Source organism: Macrobrachium nipponense, chromosome 18, assembly GCF_015104395.2.
Source record: "Macrobrachium nipponense isolate FS-2020 chromosome 18, ASM1510439v2, whole genome shotgun sequence".
NCBI lineage: Eukaryota > Metazoa > Arthropoda > Malacostraca > Decapoda > Palaemonidae > Macrobrachium > Macrobrachium nipponense.
Window position 1 is genome coordinate 24163367 of NC_087211.1, and position 21441 is coordinate 24184807.

The window sequence follows — 21441 nt, forward strand, 5'->3', positions numbered from 1 at the left end:
TTAGGTTAGGAGATCTTGAAGTCATACATAACTTTATAGTTATAGGAGAAAATGATATGCCATCTTGCTTTTTGATGGGGATAGATTTTTTGAGGATCCATGATGTAGACGTAGATATAGGAAACGGAATTCTTAGAAAGGGGCCAGACAAGTAGCTAGGATTCAAGATAGTAATGTGTTTGTAGCGAACTTTTTGGGTATAACTGATATTGCTAGGAGTGAGAATGATCTGTTGAGTGAGGAAGAAATTGAGGAAATGCAAGATAAGTGCCTAGAGATAAGTATGTTGCGATAATGTGTTTTGGGAGGAGTGCGTGTGGAAGATTGGCCATGTGAGTTGGATGTATATAAGAGGGTTGCTAAATGGTTTGTACTGTGTAAAAACATAGTGTATTTTTTACATCAGGAAAGGGTGTATGACAGGGAAGTGTATGTGCCGGTGTTTTCTGTTGAGTCAGCTGTGAGTATGTCTGTTGGTGCATGTTTGGTTTGGGTATATGGGGAAAAATAAGTTGTGGGAATGCATGAGAGAAAGATTGTATGCCCCTGGGTTGAATAAGATTTGTATGGATGTGGCTTTCACGTGTGAAGACTGTCAGAGAGGAAAGTATCAGTGTGTTGCGATTGCAGATGAAAGAGCCATTTGAAATGCTTGTGATTGATTGTGTTTCTTTGCCTAGGACTGTGAGAGGACACATGGGGATGATTGTGATGGTGGATCACATGGGTAAATTTGCCTATGTGGTTCCCATCAAAGATAAGAGGAGTGAAACTGTTGCGCGAATGGTGGGTCAAGTGATGTTGTCCATGTGTATGTGTGTAAGCCGGCAAAAATGTTGAGTGATAATGGACCTGAGTTTGTGGGATGGCTATCTGAAGAAATGTTGAAGGGATGGGGTATTGTGCATGTGTATTCTACTCCGTATGTGCCCAGTGCGAATGGTTTGGCTATAAGGACTGTTAGAACGATGACTGAGATTTTGCGAATGATGAGTAAGGGCAACAATGATTGGGATATGTATGTAGGACGTGCAGTGTAGGTATATAACGCCACACTGCAGAAGAGTATAAGTATGTCTCCTTGTAAATATGTGTTGAATTTTGAAAGGATTGTCAGGCCGCGGTTGGGTCTGACAGAAGGTGATCGGGATTTGTGGAAGAAAGTGAGTGAAAGGTTTGAGAGTTTTAAGATTAGGGATAAGGTGTTGAAAGTGGTGGTTGAGATAGGAAGAATGAATGTGAATAAAATAAGGGAGAAATTTGAAGGGCCTTTTGAGATTTTGGAAGTGGTACAGAGTGGATTGAGTTATGTTTTGGGGAAATTGAGAGTAGGTTGGGGAATGGATGAGGTTAGGGCACACCATAACCAGCTCCATAAGTGGAGGGAAGTACCACAGTATGTTTGGGAGAATGCGATGAGTGAATGGTTGAGGGTGAATAAGTATGAGCCGACTGTCAGCGAACAAATGGGTCTGGGAGATCGACAGTTGGTGTTGGTTGAGTATGGAAGAAAGCAAAAGAGTGTAGAGAAAGGAAGTGGAAGTGGAAGCGTGAATGGCGTGGTAAGGGGGTTGGTGGTAGGGTGCAAACGGTTGATAAAGTGTGTGCAGCGGATGACTTTGAGGGAATGAATGATACCTGTATTTATATGGGTTTGAGTTAGCAGGGATAAATGAGACTTCAGTGGGAAGGAAACTGAGTAGTAAGGAGGTAGTTGATAGGATGGATAAGTCTTTGCAAGAGTTTGACGGAAGTATGGATGAACCGATTGGTTTGGTAGCAGAAATAGGGGAGATATTGGAACCAGAGCTAGAAGATATCTGTGAAGTAGTGAATGGGATTTTGGAGGATGGTAGTTTGAATGAAAGTTGTTTGGAAGAAGTGAATGGCGATGTAACCGAAAGAATGTATGAGGGTCCTCAAACAAGATCTAGGGGGCCTGCATCTGAGCATCCTTGGGTGTTGCAAAAGGCAATTTAGTGTGGATGTTGCGAGTGTAAAGAGACGTTGTCAAATGTAATGGGGGAGGTAATATGGAGGAGTAATGATGGTAGTTTATATTTGACAACGTCTCCGAGGGTTGCTTGAGAGAGAGAGAGAGAGAGAGAGAGAGAGATTGGTGGAGGAATAAATGGGAGTGGTTGAATGGCAGCCGTAAGCATGTGTCTGTTGTGTATATCGGTGGCAGTAGTGTGTTACAGGAGTGCAAGAAGTAAGGAATTCATTGAAGTCATAGAGTTGGTTTGGGCAGCAGTTATCCTTGGTGGTCAGTTGATGTGTTATTTGACTGATTTTGGTGTTGTAAAGTTGTTGTGCATGTGTCTGTCTGGTTTTGGTGAAGTCGAAGAGGTTGGTCCTGCATTTTGGTGTCTGTGAGTGGTGGTTGGAGCAGTGTTGGTGTTGGGGGTGGTTGTGCAGGGTTGAGTTATGTGGTTGTCATCTTGTTTTGAGCTGGTGATGTTCATCTGCTCAGTGATTTGTTGGGTTAAGTTGTTGTGGGGTTGTGATTATCGGCGGTGGTGTCTTGATTAGCCTACATCCAGCAGACAGCACAGCCTAGCCCTGAGTATCTGGAGCCTGAGGTGAGTACGTGTTTGTGTTTTGTGTGTCTGGTATGTCGTTGAACCAATTGTCTTGCGGGTAAAAAGTAATGTAAAGGGGAAAGTGTGGCTGTGGGAAATTTTGTCAGCTTGTATGATTAACATAACTGTAGGAGTTTGCTTGCTTTTTTTTACTTAGCTTTGATTCCGCCACAAAGTAACCTCTTGTAGAAAAGGGGGCAGTAGAACTAGTTCAAGACCTTCACTCTCCAGGGTTCTACAATTCTCTCTTCATAATCCCCTAGTCATTGGGGGGCATGGGCAGTACTATTGCCTTCGCCATCATTAACTGTGTTTTTATTCTTAACTGTATATGCTACACAAGACGTTTCTCCAAGTCGTTGGATAATCTGACCCATTGCTTTTGTAATGGGTCCGGGAGTTGATCATTCCAATCCAGTTGTTGCTTCCACTAATTCTGCAAATATATATCCTTGCTCTAATAGTAGAAGGTAGAAGTACTCCTAATGGATTGTAGATTTGTGTAACTGTTCTATCGTAGTCTGACTACTTTTTTTTTTATCTTAGTAGGATGTAATGTCAAGGTATCTTTCTTTTTGCCCCTATCCAGACCTAAGACCTTACAAGTTGCTTGTTGGGTACTAATACAGACAAGCTTTTTTATTTTCCTAAAACCACAGTAGAACTTTGAGTAGGCCAGCTGTTATTATATGTTGTCCCGTCCACAAACAATCGTTCAAGCTTAAACCATTTTTCCTGTCTGATCGAATAGTCAGATATCCTAATAAGGGTTGTTGCACTGTCCTTTTTAACACCATGATGTGCCAAGAAAGACAGTCTTCATCAGATCTAAAATATTCCACTCTCTCTATCCTCCAGATCCTTCAGGATTTTCTGATAGTGTTCTAGATACTGAGTGTCCTTCCGAAATTTGACACACTGTTGTTTTAGTCTATTCAAAGCCAACCCAAAGTTGAGGGTTAATCTACTTCCATTGGTGTCAATTTTGAAATATGTTACAGTACTCTCAACATTCTCCAATACCTTTTTTTCTGTTCTGTTATCTCACTGCAGTTAATACCTAAAAGATCCAAACTCCATAAAAAGAGTAGCCCCTTCAGTCATAGTTATATCATCCATTTTCACTGCCACTTTGAAAATAGAAACATGAGTCTTCTTGGTGGGAGGTTACCGGTTACCGCATAATGAAATATGGTTGGTAGTGATAATAAATTTTCAAATTTCCTAAACCCTGGATGTAATATGTTGTACACATTGTCAACCCCTACTAACAACTCTATAGGCGATTGTTTCCCTGTGGGTAGATCAAAATCTTTATCAGCAAAGCTGATTTTCATATATAACGACCTTAAATTTTTCTTAACGTCAAATTTCTTTGCATATTCTGGTAGCTCGTGTACCACCATACAATCTATATGTATTAATTTACCCAGGTGAGGTACAACGATGTTTACTATTTCATACTCTTTGACTGCTTTGGAAGTGAAATAACCTTTCAATGATATGCTTTCAACTCCATTGCTTTCCACAACTGAATACAAATACAACAAACAGAATATCTTCCTTTTATACAATATGCATTTCCACTTATGTAAATGAGCTAAATATGGAAAAACTTATGGCACAGTACAATCTTTCTTGTTGAAGTTTTGACACTCTCTTCAAATAGTATTTTATGGCATGAACTGAGCAAAGAAGAATGTCATCTGGGTCTTCACCAACGAAGTATCTTGAGAAACTCGAATCTCTTGTGTTACTGTAATATACAGGTTCAGAGTTTTTTCTCACAACTTGAGAGAGAGAGAGAGAGTGTGCCAAACAGCATGGTATAGGCTATGTAATTCTTCCACCCTCTTTGCAAAGGTCGAAGCTAAGAGAAATAGTCACAAGTATTAGGTCTCTTTCCAAATACATCCCACTCTGGGGGCTGGAGCTATCAAGAGGGGACAAAACCATTCAGCTTTTTCATAAGCATGGATAACACCAATGAGGTGGAGAGATCCAACCCATTCAGTTTGAAAACTTACGTGGCTGAGTAATTTCATTTTATGGTATAAACTGAGAGGAACTTGTCTTGGTTGAAGGTAGATATGGAAATATGTGATCCATTGAACAGTTACTCTAACTAGAGACTACCCTTCTATGACATCAATTGTAGAGGATGACCTATTTTCCCAAGTACTAATCATTTGCAGAGGAATAATGGAGGTACCCAGAGATCTTTCTTGCTACCCTGTTCACCCATGGATCTAGTCACAAGATAGCCTGAAGAATTACCATAGCTGTAGACTCCAAAGCATTAGCCTCTGTAGTATTTGACAAGAAACCCTCCTGACTTTCTCCAAAGGGAAGTTGTCATCAGTTGACAGACAGATGCATCCAACCACAAAATAGTTCCAGCATCCTCAGGTGTGCAGTACCTCCAATGGTGTGAAAGCAGCAGGGGAAGAGTTTGCTCTGTCTGGTGGAGGCAAGGGAACTCTTCAATCCACAGTAACCTGACCAAAGATAACACCACAGCATTCCCTAAGGAAAGCTCTGTAGACAAGACTATGGTTTCATGAATGAGAAGAGTATGGTTTCATGAATGACTAACTGCTCCAGTTTGGCCTACATGGGTTCCAGAGGAGAGAACTGAGAGATCACCATCATCTGCCCCCTCTTTAGGCAGTGGGTTACACCAGTCCTCTGCTGCATCTTGTTATCAATCTCATCTTGAACCAGACAAGTCTCAGTCTCTTGCTAGGAAAGGTAGATAAGACCCAACAGGTTCACCGTCCAAATAGAGTTCAGACCTTGACCCCACAGCCCCTGCACTCCTACACTCAGTCACAAACAAATAATTAAGGAAAGAACTAGATGATGCATTACCTATTTCATGCGCCTCAGCATGGCATGGTGAACTGCACATAAAATAGGTTGTAGAGATCAAAGGAGACCTCTACCTCAAGCGAGAGTGCTTTGATTATACAACCCCTAAAAGCATGCACCAACTGAGAAATGGATGCTGGTTCCCATCTACCTCCTCCCAAAGGAGAGCTTGAGATAGGATCTGTCCTGATGCTAGAATGTGCATGGTCTGAAGACCACTTGCATACAGACCAAATTACATGCCTCCCTGCAACTCCTTGGAGCTGCAGAGGGAGAGGCTATACCAAGCTGCACATGTACCTGGTCTACAGACACAGTTTGGGTTGGGGGGGAGTGCACAGATCCATCCCAGTGTCAGCCCAAGAGTGAGATGGAGGTGTTGGCACTCACATCTCAAGAGAGAATGTGCAGTGACAGCAAATCCAGGGGCATGATGATCCTGAACAAATTAAGCGAGGCCTTAGCCTTCCCCTTTTTCCAATTGTTGAGAGGAAGATGATGATGATGATGATGATGATAAGGAATATGAGGATGAAGAGGAAAAACAGCATGAACATTTCTTTCTTCTCCTCTGGTACTTCTTGCTTGCCTTCCTCACTGAAGGACAAGTTGATGCTGATGGGAGAGGTCAAAACACTTGCTGGAGAGTTGGCCATTACCAGAACTACTACAACCAGAGGGTTGCATTCCTTTGCAGTAGATGAAGAAGCCATTTGAACTTCTAGAACAGCAGCAGACACATCAGAAGGCCTATCCTTCTTATCTGCCAAGTTGACAAGAAATACAGCTGAAGATGGACTATCTGAAATGTTGCAAGTAGGCCAAATTTTCTGCAGATACTCAAAAGATGACAACTGATCACTTGCTTTAGCAACCTCCGACAAGAAGGAATGCATGGGTTTGTCATATTTTGGAGAACCAACCCTCCTTTGTGGGGTAGTAAGAAGAAATGGAAATCACAAGGATATTCCTCTGGAAGAAACTGATGAATGCTTCCTGTCCTCCTTCTTCCCTTACCATACTTTTCCTATTCAGGAGAGGACCAGGAAGCATATACATTACATGGTAAGGATCTAGTATGATCCTTACCCCTGTAATAGGAACAAATATGACCTTTTTAAATCAATTTGTATTTTTCATAGCTAACAAACCTGAGGTCTTAACTATAGGATTACTTTACAAGTGCCAGCTGTTAACTGGTTCAAAATAATAAAAGATTGTACAGCAAGGAATTTGTGAGATCTGGCAAACACCTGCATGTATGAGGTGATAGCTGGTAGGAGACCACACATTGGACCTTGTGACACTTCAGTCTTTAACCCTCTTACGCCAATTGGACATATTAAACGTCAAGATAAATTGTCTCATGGGTGCCGATTGGACTTATTAAACGTCGACATAAAAAAGTTTTTTAAAAATTCGCGGAAAAATACTTATAGGCCTACCAGCCGAAAACTTTTGAATCACGCGCCTTGGGGGATGCTGGGAGCTCACGGATCAAGGCGTTGTTTTGTTTACAATCGTTACGCAGGCGCGCAAGCGCGAATTTCTTTCTTATCGCACTAAAAAGTATCAGTGACACATCTCAGAAATTATTTTGTCACTTTGACATAATTTTTGCACCATTTTAAATTAGCCGTTACATGGAGTATTATATATGAAAATGTGCGCAATTTCATGTAGAATACAACAATAAAATACTCATGATTGTAGCTTTTATCAGTTTTGAAATATTTTCATATAAATAATGATATGCCAAAATTTCAACCTTTGGTCAACATTGACTCTACCGAAATGGTCGAAAAATGCAATTGTAAGCTAAAACTCTTATATTCTACTATTATTCAATCATTTACCTTCATTTTGCAACAAATTGGACGTCTCTAGCACAATATTTCAATTTATGGTGAATTTATGAAAAAAACTTTTTCCTTACGTCCGCGCGGTAACTCTTCCAATATATTTTTTTGTGCGATTGTCGTAATGTTTGCACCATTTAAAATTTGCAGTTACATAAAGTTTTATATATGAAAATGCGTGCAATTTCATATAGAATACAACTAAAAATGATTGAAGGTTGTAGCTTTTTTCATTTTCGAAATATTTGCATATAAATCATGATAAATAGAAAAAAAACCACGTTCGGTCAACTTTGACTCTACCGAAATAGTCGAAAAACGCAATTGTAAGCTAAAACTCTTACAGTCTAGTAATATTCAGTCATATATCTTCATTTTGAAACAAATTTGAAGTCTCTAGCACAATATTTAGATTTATGGTTAATTTTAAAAAAACTTTCCTTCCCTCCGCGCGCGGATTCTTTGCCACAAATCTCCGAAATGCGTAAGTCACATTCTCGTTATATTTGCTCCGTTTCATATTAGGCGTTTCATAGAGTTTTATATATGAAAATGTGCGCAATTTTATGTAGAATACAACAAAAAATAATTGAAGGTTGTAGCTTTTCTCATTTTTGAAATATTTGTATATAAAAAAAAATATATAAAAAAATTTGACATTCGGTCAACTTTAACTCGTCCGAAATGGTCGAAAACTGCAATTGTAAGCTAATAGAACAAGATTTAGATTAATGGTGAATTTTTGAAAAAAAAAATTTTTTACGTCTGCGCGTTAAGAATTCATGCATCATTTTGTGATAATATTTTCTATGTGCTGCTTTGATCGTTTTACAATGTGTTATATACCAAAATGATCGCAATTTAGTGAACAATACAACAAAAAAAATAACTCGTTGGCTTTAACCGTTTTGCTCACAGCGCGATTTGAATACAATTATATATGAAACTTTGTTTTCGCGCTATCATATATCGCATTACGTATTTATATATGATAATGATATTTTTTTCATTTCTGATGGTTGGATACTAATCTTCAGGCAATGCAAAAAAAGGAGCCAAAAATGAACTCTTAATTTTGAAAAATAAGCGCGCCGTGATTTTTTGAAAAAAATATTTTTTCCGCTTCGGAGCTCACTCCGAGACCGCCTCGGCATACGGGAGACGATTTTTATTATACCCCTTCGGCGTAAGAGGGTTAATTAACCACCTTGTGGAGTAAACGCTTGCGCCTTGCTCTCCCTCCAAGCATGTTGTTTTCTGCCTGTGTTCTGTTTTTCAGTGTGTTTGTTTTAGTTTATTATGGCTTCCTCCGAGTCTTCATGGCCTTGTCAACGCATGTGCATGGGCATTCAGGGTTTTCCACGTTCAAGGTTTTTGGCATCGTTGGCTACAGATCTACATAATACTTGCAGTAGGTACAGAGCAAATATTTGTACTATAATGAACCCCTGCCCGGAATGTCGTGACTGGCCTAAGTCGCAGTGGAGGGCATTTTATAGGAAGAGGGAACATCGCAGAGTTTCGACTCTTCCTTCTTGGGAAGGGTTTTCTTCACCTCATCTGTACGTTTCAGCTGTTCCCACACCCTCGATTGCTCTTCCTGTGGCTAGTTCTAGTGTTCCCAAGTCACTTTCCTTTTCTTCCATTGATTCGTCGATGAAAGTACTGGGGGTGCCACAGCATGATGTTACGTTCTACTGACAAGGGAGGCGAGAAGTGACCACATCGTTGTCGTTGCCCACAACCCCTGAACCACTATTATTTGTGTTTCTTCTCCATAACTGAGAGTAAACAAGATCACAGACACACAGTACAATACAAAGGCCTAAACTACAAAAATAAGCAAAGGTAAATGCAAAATAACAAAGGTAGCAAGTTACTCGACCAAAATACAACGAGCGCACAAGAGAATGAATATGTTTTCGCTCTGGTGTCTGATGAAAAAGTGAGCAGTGAGGCTGGGCAAGTGAGTTACAGCTCCCTCTCACACCTTTCTCCACCAGTAAACTACCTTTTTCTAATATTCAACAATTGACCCATCTAACACCAGATACTACTAAAGTATATATGGCAATAGTTGTATCCTCTTAGGAACAAACAGAACAGTGTTAAAGGTGTTAGGCAGTCCCCAGTTATGGGTGTGCGTGTGTGTGTGTGTTTCCATTCTGACGGCTTGACAATAACCGAAAATTGGCCATTTTCAGTTATTGGCACCAATACCTTTTCGTCGCTAAACAAGTCCCGTAAAACCGGATCGCCATTAACTGGTGACTGCTTGTATGAGCACTCAACCTTCACTGCCACATGAATTCTTACAGGGAAGGAACCTGGAAAAACATGAACAATAATGGACAACAGTAACTTGACAAAAGAGGAACATGCAACTACAGGCAGTTCCTGGTTAATGGCAGGGGTTCCACTCTTTCCTGATTGCGGCTAACTGAAAATCTGCAATAATACCACTAATAACCTGCTTAGCGGCGCTGTTAGCCTGAGATTGGCGCCAACAAACCACTTAATGTGGATAAACAATGTACCAATGCCAACAAACTGCTTACCAGCATGGAAAATTGCTTAATGACACCAGAGCCAGTTAACAACATTGCTAGACAATCACCCTAAAACCAGATTGCTGTTAACTGATGGATGCTGCCGGTAAGTGGGGTCTGCCTGTATATATTACAATTCCTTTCTCATCCATCAAAATAGTGGCTTTTAATACCCACAAGCGTCACAAGAATGGCAACAAGAATACTGCTGTCCCAGATACTTTAAAATCCAGCAAAAACCTCTTATATGATCGTGTTAATAATACACATGTACAAATCATAGTTTTAATTTTCAATATGCTGCCTATTTACACCAACCTAAAAAAAATTAAGAGTATAAATTACATAACTAAAACTTGTAGTACACTGCTTTATAAAAAATAAGCACTGAATATCGTGTGATTCTTTGTTTCTGTACAGTAAAAAGTTTCTTCTTTAACAAAAAAGTAAAATCTTATAAAAAAAGACAAAATAATGCTAATTTTTTTCAAGTCATACTTTTATTTGAGATTACAGACATTCGCTGACAAAGTTCCAGTTGCAATATTCTTGAGAACTCTTTAGCTAAAACATATAAAAAAATGCCCTAAAAGTCAATTGCAAATGAAGTCCAAAATGTTAACTCCATCATGTACACTATAGTATTTCATATAAAATGTCCTCTCCAGTAATTCTAAAATAAAAAAGAGAGAGAATCCTTCTTATACTTTGCCATGTAAATCATCAAGGAAAGAGACCTGACCTTTCGAGGACCAACTCATTTTATGAGCAACCAGTCAAACAAAATCATTTATCAGTTTTATGTCACTGTGATGGAATGTACAATGTATTTAAAAATGGCAAAGAGGTCAAAGTACAAATAACATGAATTCAGGCATACATATTTTTTAACTCTTATCACTATCCACATTTATCTTGAGAATAATATGGCAGAAATTTTTGTGTCGGCTTCTAAAGCATAAGGATAAATTACCAATTAAGATTTATGTATTCATAAACTTTGCGGATATAATAGTTATAAGTTGCTCTACTTACACAAGCCCCTTACTAGGCTTTTTTGGAAAGTACAGAACAGTACAGTTACCATTCTTGTCTTTGATGCAATGTCATCCCTTGAAACACTAAACAACCATAACATGGACTATATATAATACTGTACATTCTATAGAAAACATCAGGATAATGATTATGATGGAAGCTTAACAAACAAAAGAAAGTAAATTACGTTGCATCCTGTTGCAAACTATTATGACATACATTAATAAATCTGGTACAAACTATTATTACATACATTAATAAATCTGGTACTTTTTATCAAACTGTAGAAATTTAAGGTATATTTCAAACACTTAGCATTAAAAGGAAAAATCAAATAAAGTTTTGAAAATATTAAATAACACTCAGCTTCAAATTTTTTTCATTCATGGGTGATAAGTGATTAGAATAAATTAAAAATTTTACAGTGGATTTTTTAATAATGTCTATTTCCATGCACAATAGAAATTGGATACATCTACAAAGTTGACACACGTATCGGTTTAATAACTACCTGATGAAAAAAGTAATCTCGTATTAAGTAAAATTTGATGAAGGGCATAGCTCTCACAGCCAAAATGCAGAGTATGATGACTAAAACAGCAGTCTTGCATAAAACAAACCTATTTCTAGATTCTCATCATAACTGCAGATCTTGCTTCACCTCGTTTACTCTGTCCACCAAAACAGATATTTTTTCCCCTCTGAAAAAACAGAAAATTGCATTGTACAGCGACTATTGGCATGGTGAAAATCCCAATAAAATTCTCTTATGGTCATGGTCTTGTGTAAATTCATGTTTCATAGTTACACATTATTGCCTTACTACTGTAAAATCTAACAATGATACTAGTTAAACAAAGGGAATGACTAGCTAAGGGTATGGATTATTATTATTAGTGTAACAGATCACATTCTTAACTCTAAATGGCTGGCCAAAAGGGTTTGTTCTTGAGTATAGTGTATTAGACCTTATTTAATATTTTGCAAATCTATAAAATTTTCATTATTGAAAGACAGAAATCACGAAGACTTGTAACAAAATTTCCTTCAAGTAATATGTGTCAAGTATTAAAAACAAATCTGAAAGTTGGACAATCACTGAAGGTATGTTAGATTGTAAATGTTCTGTATTAAGGGATTGGGTCATGTGGGTTATTCATCAAATATTCACAGGTTAAAAAAAATGGGATAACATTACTGAAATTTGCAGGTACCCAACATTTTTCAGAATTAAGTATACCAATCCCAAACAATCTGTGAAAGAAAACTTCAATTTGTTGAACAAAGAAATTTTCACTAGAATAATTTTAAATGGTTTCTAAAGTACTGCAAGTCCTAGAAAATTAGAACTCCCTGTGCAGGTATGTTACTAACAATCCTCTTGTGAAAGCAAATGCATTACAATGCCGGGTAAAATATATTTTAATCCATCTACATGAACTACTGCAATAATCTGAATACTTTTGTTTTATATGTTATATTTAACAGGTTTGAGGTACCAGTTCCAGAAAAAAATTGAACATCCACAAAAAATTCTTTAACTGAGCTACAGCTATCAACTGAAATTCAATTCTTAAAGTTTAATGAGTGAAGGTCCTCAACTTTTAAGTACAGTGGTACCCTGACATACGAAATTAATCCGTTCCGAGGTAACCTTCGTAACCTGAGCTTTTCATATCTTGAACTGCATTTTAATGTAAATTGCCAAATTCGTTCAAAGCCCTACAAAAACACCCCAGTAAATTTTATAATAAAGCTAAATTGACCAATAAACAATGAAATACGTACGTACAACAATTTGGACCATTCAATACCTAACTTGATACGTACTACTAATATGTACCTGTAAATAAAGTGTATTAGTGTATATGGTATAAAAGAAGTACTGTACGTACATACGTGAGTGTGTAGTAAAATGTGGAACCTTACCTTTCGAGTGAGGCTATCTCCGAAAGTGGCGACAGAGGAGGAGGACAAACGGCAGGAAATTTGTTACGTAGTACGTACACTTAACGAGACACATTAAAAATGTTAGTAAATATAAAATAAACTTTACGAAACACATTAACAAAACCGTAACACTTAACTTTTTTGTTACAAAAAACTTAAAATTAATTTTTTTTTATTTTTACATTTTTTTTTACTTTTTTTTTATTTTTTTTCCATTTTTTTTATTTCAATTTCTTCACCACCAAATGGATGCCAGTCCGTTTACGGAATTTTTCTAACCACCCATGAGAAACCTTGAAGTCTGGGATAGCCGTTGATGTCCCTTCTCCTCCGTCATCTTCGGCCTGGGCAATCAAATTGCCGAAAATAGCGCTGGCCTTCTGGCAGATTGCCGTCTCGGTTATCGTATCACCAGCGATTTCTTTGTCCTCAATCCATAGGCTCCTCTTGTTGGACAAAATAGTCATGCCCTTGGAAGGTGTAGCTGCTTTGATGGCTTCCTTCTGCTTAAGGATGGTGCCTATTGTTGACAGATTTCAGCCGTATTCCTTAGCGATCACACTCAACCGCATGCCAGCTTCACACTTTTTTATCTCCAATTTTGTCTGCATAGAAAGCATTCTCTTCTTTCCGTGAACTTTAGCAACTTTCTTGGGACCCATGACCATACTGTACGTAATTAAGTTATGTAGTATAATAATTAAGTTCTCACACAACACAATAAAGTAGTACAACGAAATCACAAACACGAATTTACGTTAACAAACGAAATCGTATATGTGAACGAACGAATTCCACATGCGTACGATAACACTGGTGTGAAGCAATGGCTGAAGAACAACGCCACTACGTAGATGCATGATGGGAGAGATGCTGACCAATAGGAAAGCAGGATCTTATGGCGGTGACTAGCATCAGTAACCAATGGGAAGATGGTGGCGAGTCAACTCAGTTGGCGGCGCGCTAGTTTTAAAATTATCGGTGGTCTGGGCGAATCTCGGGACTTTACAGCAACAACCTTTCGTATCCTGAACTATTTTTGTATGTAGAGCCAAAAAAATCTTCGTATTTGCTTTCGTAACTTGAATTTTTGGTAAGTTGAGCCTTTCGTATGTCGAGGTACCACTGTACTGGAATAGACCAATTCAACTGTTTCTGAAAGTAGGAAAATGTTGGCAACACTGCTTACACTCATAAACAGCCTGAGAAAGGCTTTGGTTGGGTGGGGGAGGCCTGCAGAAGTTCCCAAGTGGGGGGTGTATCAGATGGCTGGAAGCTATGGGTGAGGAGGGCCAGCAAGGCTGTATAGAGGAACTCACTCAGAGAGAGGGATGTTTTGGCAGATGATGGGTTGAGTATGGATGCAGCGTGGAGAGAGAGAGAGAGAGAGAGAGAGAGAGAGAGAGAGAGAGAGAGAGAGAGAGAGAGAGAGAGAGAAACTCCTTTACTTGGTTGATGGCATGGAGACAGAGATGCATCCTTCACTTTGGTTGATGGCATGGCAGGAGAGAGACAGAGACATGCACACTCCCTCACTTTGGTTGATGGCACAGAGAGAGACAGACAGAGATATGCACACACCATCACTTTATTGATGGCATAGAGAGAGACACACACTCTCCTTCACTTTGGTTGATAGCATGGCATTAATTATAAAATAGTACAATGTGTTGCCCAACGTCAACAAATTCGCATTTTGAATATTTTGCAGAATGATATGTGTGATAACCATAATTAAAGTCAATTATATTGTACAGTAAACTGAGCAAATAAAAAATAAATAAATAAAGCAACAGGATACTGCACTATGAAACATACACATGAATACACACACAATGCAAATGAGGCAAAGAGAAAGAGTTAGCTTGCACAACGTCACTTAACACGACAAGAAACTGTGAGGTCCCGACCAGTTGCCAGGACCATGTGGGCATCCCCATTTCAAAACAGAAATCTACATGATGCACCAAACACTCCCAAGACACACATATCCATATGTCAAATGCAGCAAGCTTTCTAACTAAATTATTTGAAATCTTTTCCTAATTTGTACTATATGGAATTGTTCACCACTTTTCAGGTGAGAGAAAATGGATCATCTGACAGTATAGTATAGATGACTCCTTGGTTTTCCATAATGTCAAATGCTACTTTTCTGCTTGCAAGTTTTCTTTGTTTGTCAGGGATTTTGTGTCAATATTTTAGAATACCTTGACTCTGCCTCTTACTCGCTACCTCATATAGGTGACCCTGAAAGCATGTTTGTTCATGAAACTTACCTGTCAGATATATATATAACTGTATTCTCCGAAGTCCGACAGAATTTCAAAACTCCCGGCACACTCAGCGGTTGGCCAGGTGGTTAGTACCCATTCCCGCCGCTGGGAGGCAGGTATCAGGAACCATTCCCGTTTTCTATTCAGATTTTCTCTGTCGCTGGTACTGTAAACACCTGTTTTCAGTACCTCCGTCTTAGGATTTTGAAACTTCATTGCCACTAAGTATCCTAATTGTCTTTTGATTTATTGACTTGGATTTGTGGCTAGGCATACGCTATCATAGATTGATTTGAATTTGATTGTTCTTTGCATAAGATGTCTGAATCTAGTTCGACTAGTTTCAGAGTTTGTTGTCTGCGAGGGGTAAGGTGAGTCTACCGAAACCTTCGGTAGATCCTCACTTGGTATGCACAACGTGTACATGTTTCTTTGCTGAAAGATCAATGTAATTAGTGTGATCTTAGACTGATTCCGAAGGAAGACGTATGATTCGTATGTACGCAAATTAGAGCGTGATAGAATCAGGGGGTCTACCTCCAAGCTGCATCAGTAAACAGAAGTCAGGGTAATGAACCTACTAACCTCCTGTAGACTTTATTTTGCCTAACCCTGTGGTATGGCCTACGGGCCTTGAGGAAGTGTCCGCGAGAGGTAATGCCCTTTCTGTTATGGTGGATTCCATCCGTAATCTTGGAATCTAAAGTGCTCGCTCTCCAATCAGTGTTGTAAGTGTAGTGATGTTGAATTAGTGCCCCTAGTGTTGTGGAGGGGGCGTCAGTTCGGCCCTATAACGCCTCTAGGTCTAGACCTCTGTCGGACTCCCAGGACAGGGAGTGGGCAAGTCGAAAACCGAAGGAGGGTTACGGGGACTCCCCACCGATCTAGCGTCCCTTCGGCAGGACCTGAAGATGCTTCCTAGGCTGCCAAAGATCGTGCATGTGCACGAATCCTGAAGGATTGCTTCTCGTCCTCCGAGGCGTCCTCCCCGTACAGGGGTTGAAGCTCTCGGAAGGACTCGCGCCCTTTAAACAGAAGCTTATAGAGGAGGACTCTTCACGTCCTCTCTCTATCTCTTGTCATGCAATTGCAATCATTGCCTTAACATTTTGGAGCAGGACGCTTTTGAGCGCCTAGATTGCTCTAGCATTCTTACTGTGAGAAAGAAGAAGGCGTCCCCTCGTCCCTCGTCTTCTCACAAGAATCAGCCCTTCTCAGTTGTCCTCGTTTTCGCCAAGAAAAGGGCAAAGCACAGTACCGCAGGAAGGATTCAAGGCTGTCTGTCAAGTCAGGCAGTCTCCTTCTCGCTCGTCGCCCTCTACATCCTCGCACCCAAGAACGCACAGGCGTCCTTTTGAGTGCGCTTCTGGAAGTTTCGACGAGCGTGACAAAGACGCAAGATGTTGCACAGGCGGCCGTCATTTTTTTCAAGAGTTGCGAACGTCCTTGAGACTCGTCCTGACGACGATCACCGTACATCTGCTTATGACGCTCTAGTGCTTCATGAGCGGCACGCCCCTCGCCAGGAAGCCTCACAAGTTGCTCGTGTTGACGCTGATGGGTCCGCTGCGTCACGTCAGGAAGCTCTCCATGACGCTTCTCTTGATGTTCGTCGCTCTCCTCTTCGGGACGCTCTACAAGACGCTCACAAGGATGTTATGCAGGACGCTCGGCGTTCTATACATCAAGATGCTCGGCAGGACCCTCGAGAGGACTCCTTTCATAGTGCTCGCGCACTTCAGGAGCAGCGTGCGGCTTTCCATGACGCCTCTCAGGTGGCCTTTCATGCATCAGGACGCTCGGCAAGATCCTCTCTGAGATGCCATTCAGAACACTTGGTGTTCTATGCACCAATACGCTCGGCAAGACTCTCGCGAGGACGCCTTTTGAAGACGCTCGACGTCCTACGCATCGAGACGCTAACCAGGACGCTCGACTCCTACGCATCGAGACGCTAACCAGGACGCTCGCGAGGAAGCTTTTGAAGATGCTCGACGTCCTACACGTCGAGACGCTCGCCAGGACGCTCTGGAAGATGCTCGACGTCATAAACATCGAGACGCTCGCCAGGATGCTTTCGAAGACGCTCGATGTCTTACACATCTGGACGCTCGCCAGGACGCTAGCGAGGATGCTTTTGAAGACGCTCGGCGTCCTACACGTCATGACACTCGGCAGAGCACTTGCCAGGACGTTCTTCAGAACGATAGGCGTCCTACGCATCAAGACGTTCGGCAGGATTCCTGCAAGAATGCTCGTCAAGAGGACGCTCCACAGGACGTTCCTTTACAGAAACTTAATAAAGATTCGGAGTTGGCGGTGAGGCATACCCGAATTTCTTCTTCGAACCCTCCTTCAGATAGAGGATCCCTTGCTCTCCTCTCTCGCAGTGGGCGTCGTCGAAGAAGAGGAAGGAGCTTGGTCTCATCAAGATGTCCACTTCGCTTTCTACGAAGGGAGCGTTCAATAGAATCCATGACTTGATGAACTCCAGAAAAACGCAAGGCAAGACTTCCTTTACCCTACTTCCAGTAAGGTTAAGCGTAATAGCAGGCATCCGATATGAAACGGGAGAGGTAGCTGGTTGGAGAGTTCCTTCCTCTTCCCAGGACGATTTTGCCAGCCAGATAGACCATCTGAAAGGGCTGTTTAGGATGATGGATATTTTTAGCTCCTAGATTGGTATTTCGGAGCCCTGGACCTGCAGTCTCGGGGCCCTGACTCTCTTTCTCTCGAATAACTATCCAACCTGCATGGATAAGGTAGTCGGGTTGGTTCTGGTGAGCTGGCATCTAGAAAAAGACTCTAGAAAACTTTAAGCAGATTTCGGTGTCATAAAACGCCTCTTCTGCGTTCGGGACTGCGCTGCCGAAGGGGAACATTAGGGTCCTACCTGCCGTAAGCCCAGTCTCTGACCAGGAATCCTGCCCCTTCCTCGATTTCTGCGGGAATCGGGAAGACTATATGCTCGAATTCCTGGATTACTTTCTGTCATGTAAGTGGGTTTCTCCCATTAGCAAGATACTAAACGTTTTGTCAAGGAAGTGGGTTTCCCCCATTGACAAGATACTAAACGTTTTGTCAAGTAAGTGGGTAACCCCTCATTGACAAAAATTAAACTCTTTGTCTCGTAAATGGGTTAGTTCTCATTGACAAAGATCTCAATAACATTTTATCGCTTAAGCGGATAAGCTCTCAATTCATTGGTCAGAGGCTCGTCCAGGAAAAAGACTTGTAGACTACGTCCATGAAGTCTTATGTCCAATAACATAAGAAGCTTGAGCTGTCCTCTTCAGTCCTCGGTTCTCACTTGAGGATCTCCTTCGACTAATACTAATTCATTCTCTTGGCGAAGAGAATGAAGACAGTCGATTTCCATTCTCTCTCTTCCTCGTCGAGGAAAGAATGTAGTAGAGAATTAGCTGTCCAAGTGACTACAATACTCTACGTATTTTACCTTTGCGTTATATTACTACTGTATGGTTCAAGTCATATACGCATACCGTAGTTACCTCTACTGATGGCAACCGAAAGGACTATTATTCTAAGTGCATTTAATTGGTACTCCCTGCAACCTTCCAGGAGTTTCCGGTGTAAGGACAACGCTTAAAGGTATTGTTACGACAACACCAACTCAGCTTCTGTATTTAGCGAATTCTGTTTCGCTTAAATATGCATGCTTGAGAGTTTCCTTCTGCTCGATAATAATAACGAACCTATTCCTTTGTAGAATGGAGTAGCTGGCAACTCGGGCAGAATAGTGCGAGACGGCGAATGTAGGCTGCTGTCACTGTAGATCAACGCAGTACCAGCTAGTTCTCTGCCATGCGCGGTCGGTTACGTCTCTCTCCTGCGGGATTGACTGACTAACCGTATCTCTGCCCTACAATCACGGACTTTAGCCTCAGAATGAGGGGAATTCTAGCAAGCATGAATGAACATCGCCTTCGTTTTGCTAAGAAATTTTCAACAGAGATATCTCTTAGACCTTTTCGGTGCTGTTTACCGCACTGTAACAGAATTCTGTATGAGTCGACTGCGGCATAGCACTATAATAATGCTCTCCTGCTTATGCAAAGCGCAGCCTTATTAGGGAAGGAAGCATGCTCAGTGAGGGAATGGATGAGTCTGCTGGGGACCATTCCTCGCTGGAGAAGCTTGTTTTCCTGAATGGACTGCAATTCAGACCTCTACAGTTTTTCCTACCAGAAAACTGAAATAACATCGAAGATCTAGAAATGATTCTGAACATCTCTCAGTAGGTCAAGGATCACCTCAGGTGATAGCGAGAGGGACAGAGGTACAGATGTCCTGGCACATAATCTAAAAGAATTGGAAGCAATTCGGTTGGCTCTCCAGTTCCTCAAAGAACGAGTTTTTAGCTGAGTGGTCCAGATCAACTCGGACAATTCCACAGCTCTCTCATGTCTCAAGAAGAGAGAGCCGGTTATGGGCACAGGCACGGAACGTAACGATCCTCAAGAGGTTCGTTGCACGATTAAAGCACATCCGTGTGGATCTTCTCGATGGACGGCAGCAACTACTGACGTCTGAGTAATCTTTGCTTAAAAGTATGTCGAGAGTTGTGGAGACTTTGGGGACGTCCTTTCATAGATCTCTTCGCAATGTTGAAGACGAAGAAGCTTCCTCTAGACTGCTCCCTTATTCTCGATCCGAGAGCGGTAGCAATAGACGCCATCCTATAGTATGGAATGGGGATAGATGTTTAGTCTCTTTTCCCCTACTCAAACTCTTAGGAGATGTAATAAGATAATTGCTGGCGTCAGAGGGAGCGAGAATGACGCTGATCGCCCCATGTTGGCCTTCGAGAGGCTGGATTCACAGAGGTCACGTCCTTCCTACAGCACTTTCCAAGGACCGTTCCCGAGAGAGTTGGTCTACTCTAACAGCCTCACTTCGAGAGGTACCTCAAAACCTCTCCGCTCTGAGTCTGACTGCGCTCAGACTGTCGAGAAGTTGACTGGAATGGGAGGATTTTCAAGACTAATGGCAAGTGTCATTGCCAAGGCAAAGAAGTGCTGCCTATCTTGCAGTGTACCAATCGGAGTGGGCCGTTTCTGGAGATAGTGCAGGAAGAATGGCTTTTCCTCCACCTCGACCTCTGTGAATTACATTACCATCTTCCCTTTCCGTCTGAAGAATGGGATAAGCTGGCAGTCCCAACTATTAAAGAATACGGAAGTATGTTGTTGACGGCCTTTAGGCTCAGAGATTTGGATCTGTCGAACAACAAAGCCCTTCACGATCTTTGAGGTCTGTGGAAATCTCGAAACTGTCTAGATCGAAGCTTCTGGCATGGAACTTAGACGTAGTCTGAAGTTCCTGATGTCAAAGCATTTCGAACCTCTCCTTTCTGTAAACTTAATGCACGTGACCAGAAAGGCTAATTTTCTAACCACTCAGCTACGACAAAGAGGGTTAGTGAGGTTTAAGCCATCATCAGACGTTTTGGCTTTAGAGGACATAATGCGGTGTGTTCTCTAAGCCTTCCGTTCTTGCCTAAGAATGAAAACCCATTTAACCCTTGGCCCAGAAGCTTGGAGATCAAGGGGATGGCACAAATTATTGGGCAAGAGCCAGAGAGAGTCCTGTGCCCTGTCAGGGCTCTCAAGTTTTATCTAGATAAAACTAAAGAAAGTTGAGGTCCTTCGGACAATCTGCGGTGTTCCGTAAAAAGACCAAACTTGCCCATGTCAAAGAACGCCCTGGCGTTATTGTTAAGGAGTTCTTTCAAAGAGGCTCATTCGTCATGTTTGGACAAAGATTTGAAATCTTTTAAACTGAATGCTCACGAGGTGAGGGCGCAGCCTCGGAAGCATTTCAACAGAGCATGGGACTCAGTAACATCTTGAGTGCCGCGTTTTAGTGAAGCAACTCTGTGTTCGCTTCACACTCCCTGTGGGATGTGAAGACGACATATGAGATCTACGGCTCGCTAGGGCCATACGTTTCTGCAGACACAATCTTGGGGGCAAGAAGTACCACTCATCCTATCCTGTAGAAAATGGTTAGGAAGAGCTGTTAATTTTAGTTGTTGGGTCGCTGCCAATGGCGGACTTCTCAATTCTTAAGCCTTAGTTAAAACATCCCTAACTTTGGCTAGGTTGGTCAGGTGGTGATATATATTACTTCTTAGCCCTCATGGTATGGTCAATATGGTCTAGTCACATTGTGGTCACGCTCCCGTTGACAGATCATCTAGAACTCACCAGCTATACAGGTCACTACCTTGCTGGAGACTCTAGTAAAGCAAAAGCCGACTTGGGTGACAGTAATCACGAAGTCAGCTATGCTA

At 41.2% G+C, this 21441-nt stretch overlaps 1 protein-coding gene across 1 annotated transcript in view; it reads right to left on the reverse strand.

The window, feature by feature from the left end:
• Positions 1–10132: 10132 nt before the first annotated feature.
• LOC135196925 (nucleoporin 88-like) overlaps positions 10133–21441 on the reverse strand; it is a 168359-nt gene continuing 157050 nt past the window's right edge. The window contains exon 14 of the mRNA XM_064223763.1: positions 10133–11600. Coding sequence (XP_064079833.1) covers positions 11537–11600 — 64 coding nt within the window. The 3' untranslated portion in view covers positions 10133–11536. The remainder of the gene's footprint in view (positions 11601–21441) is intronic.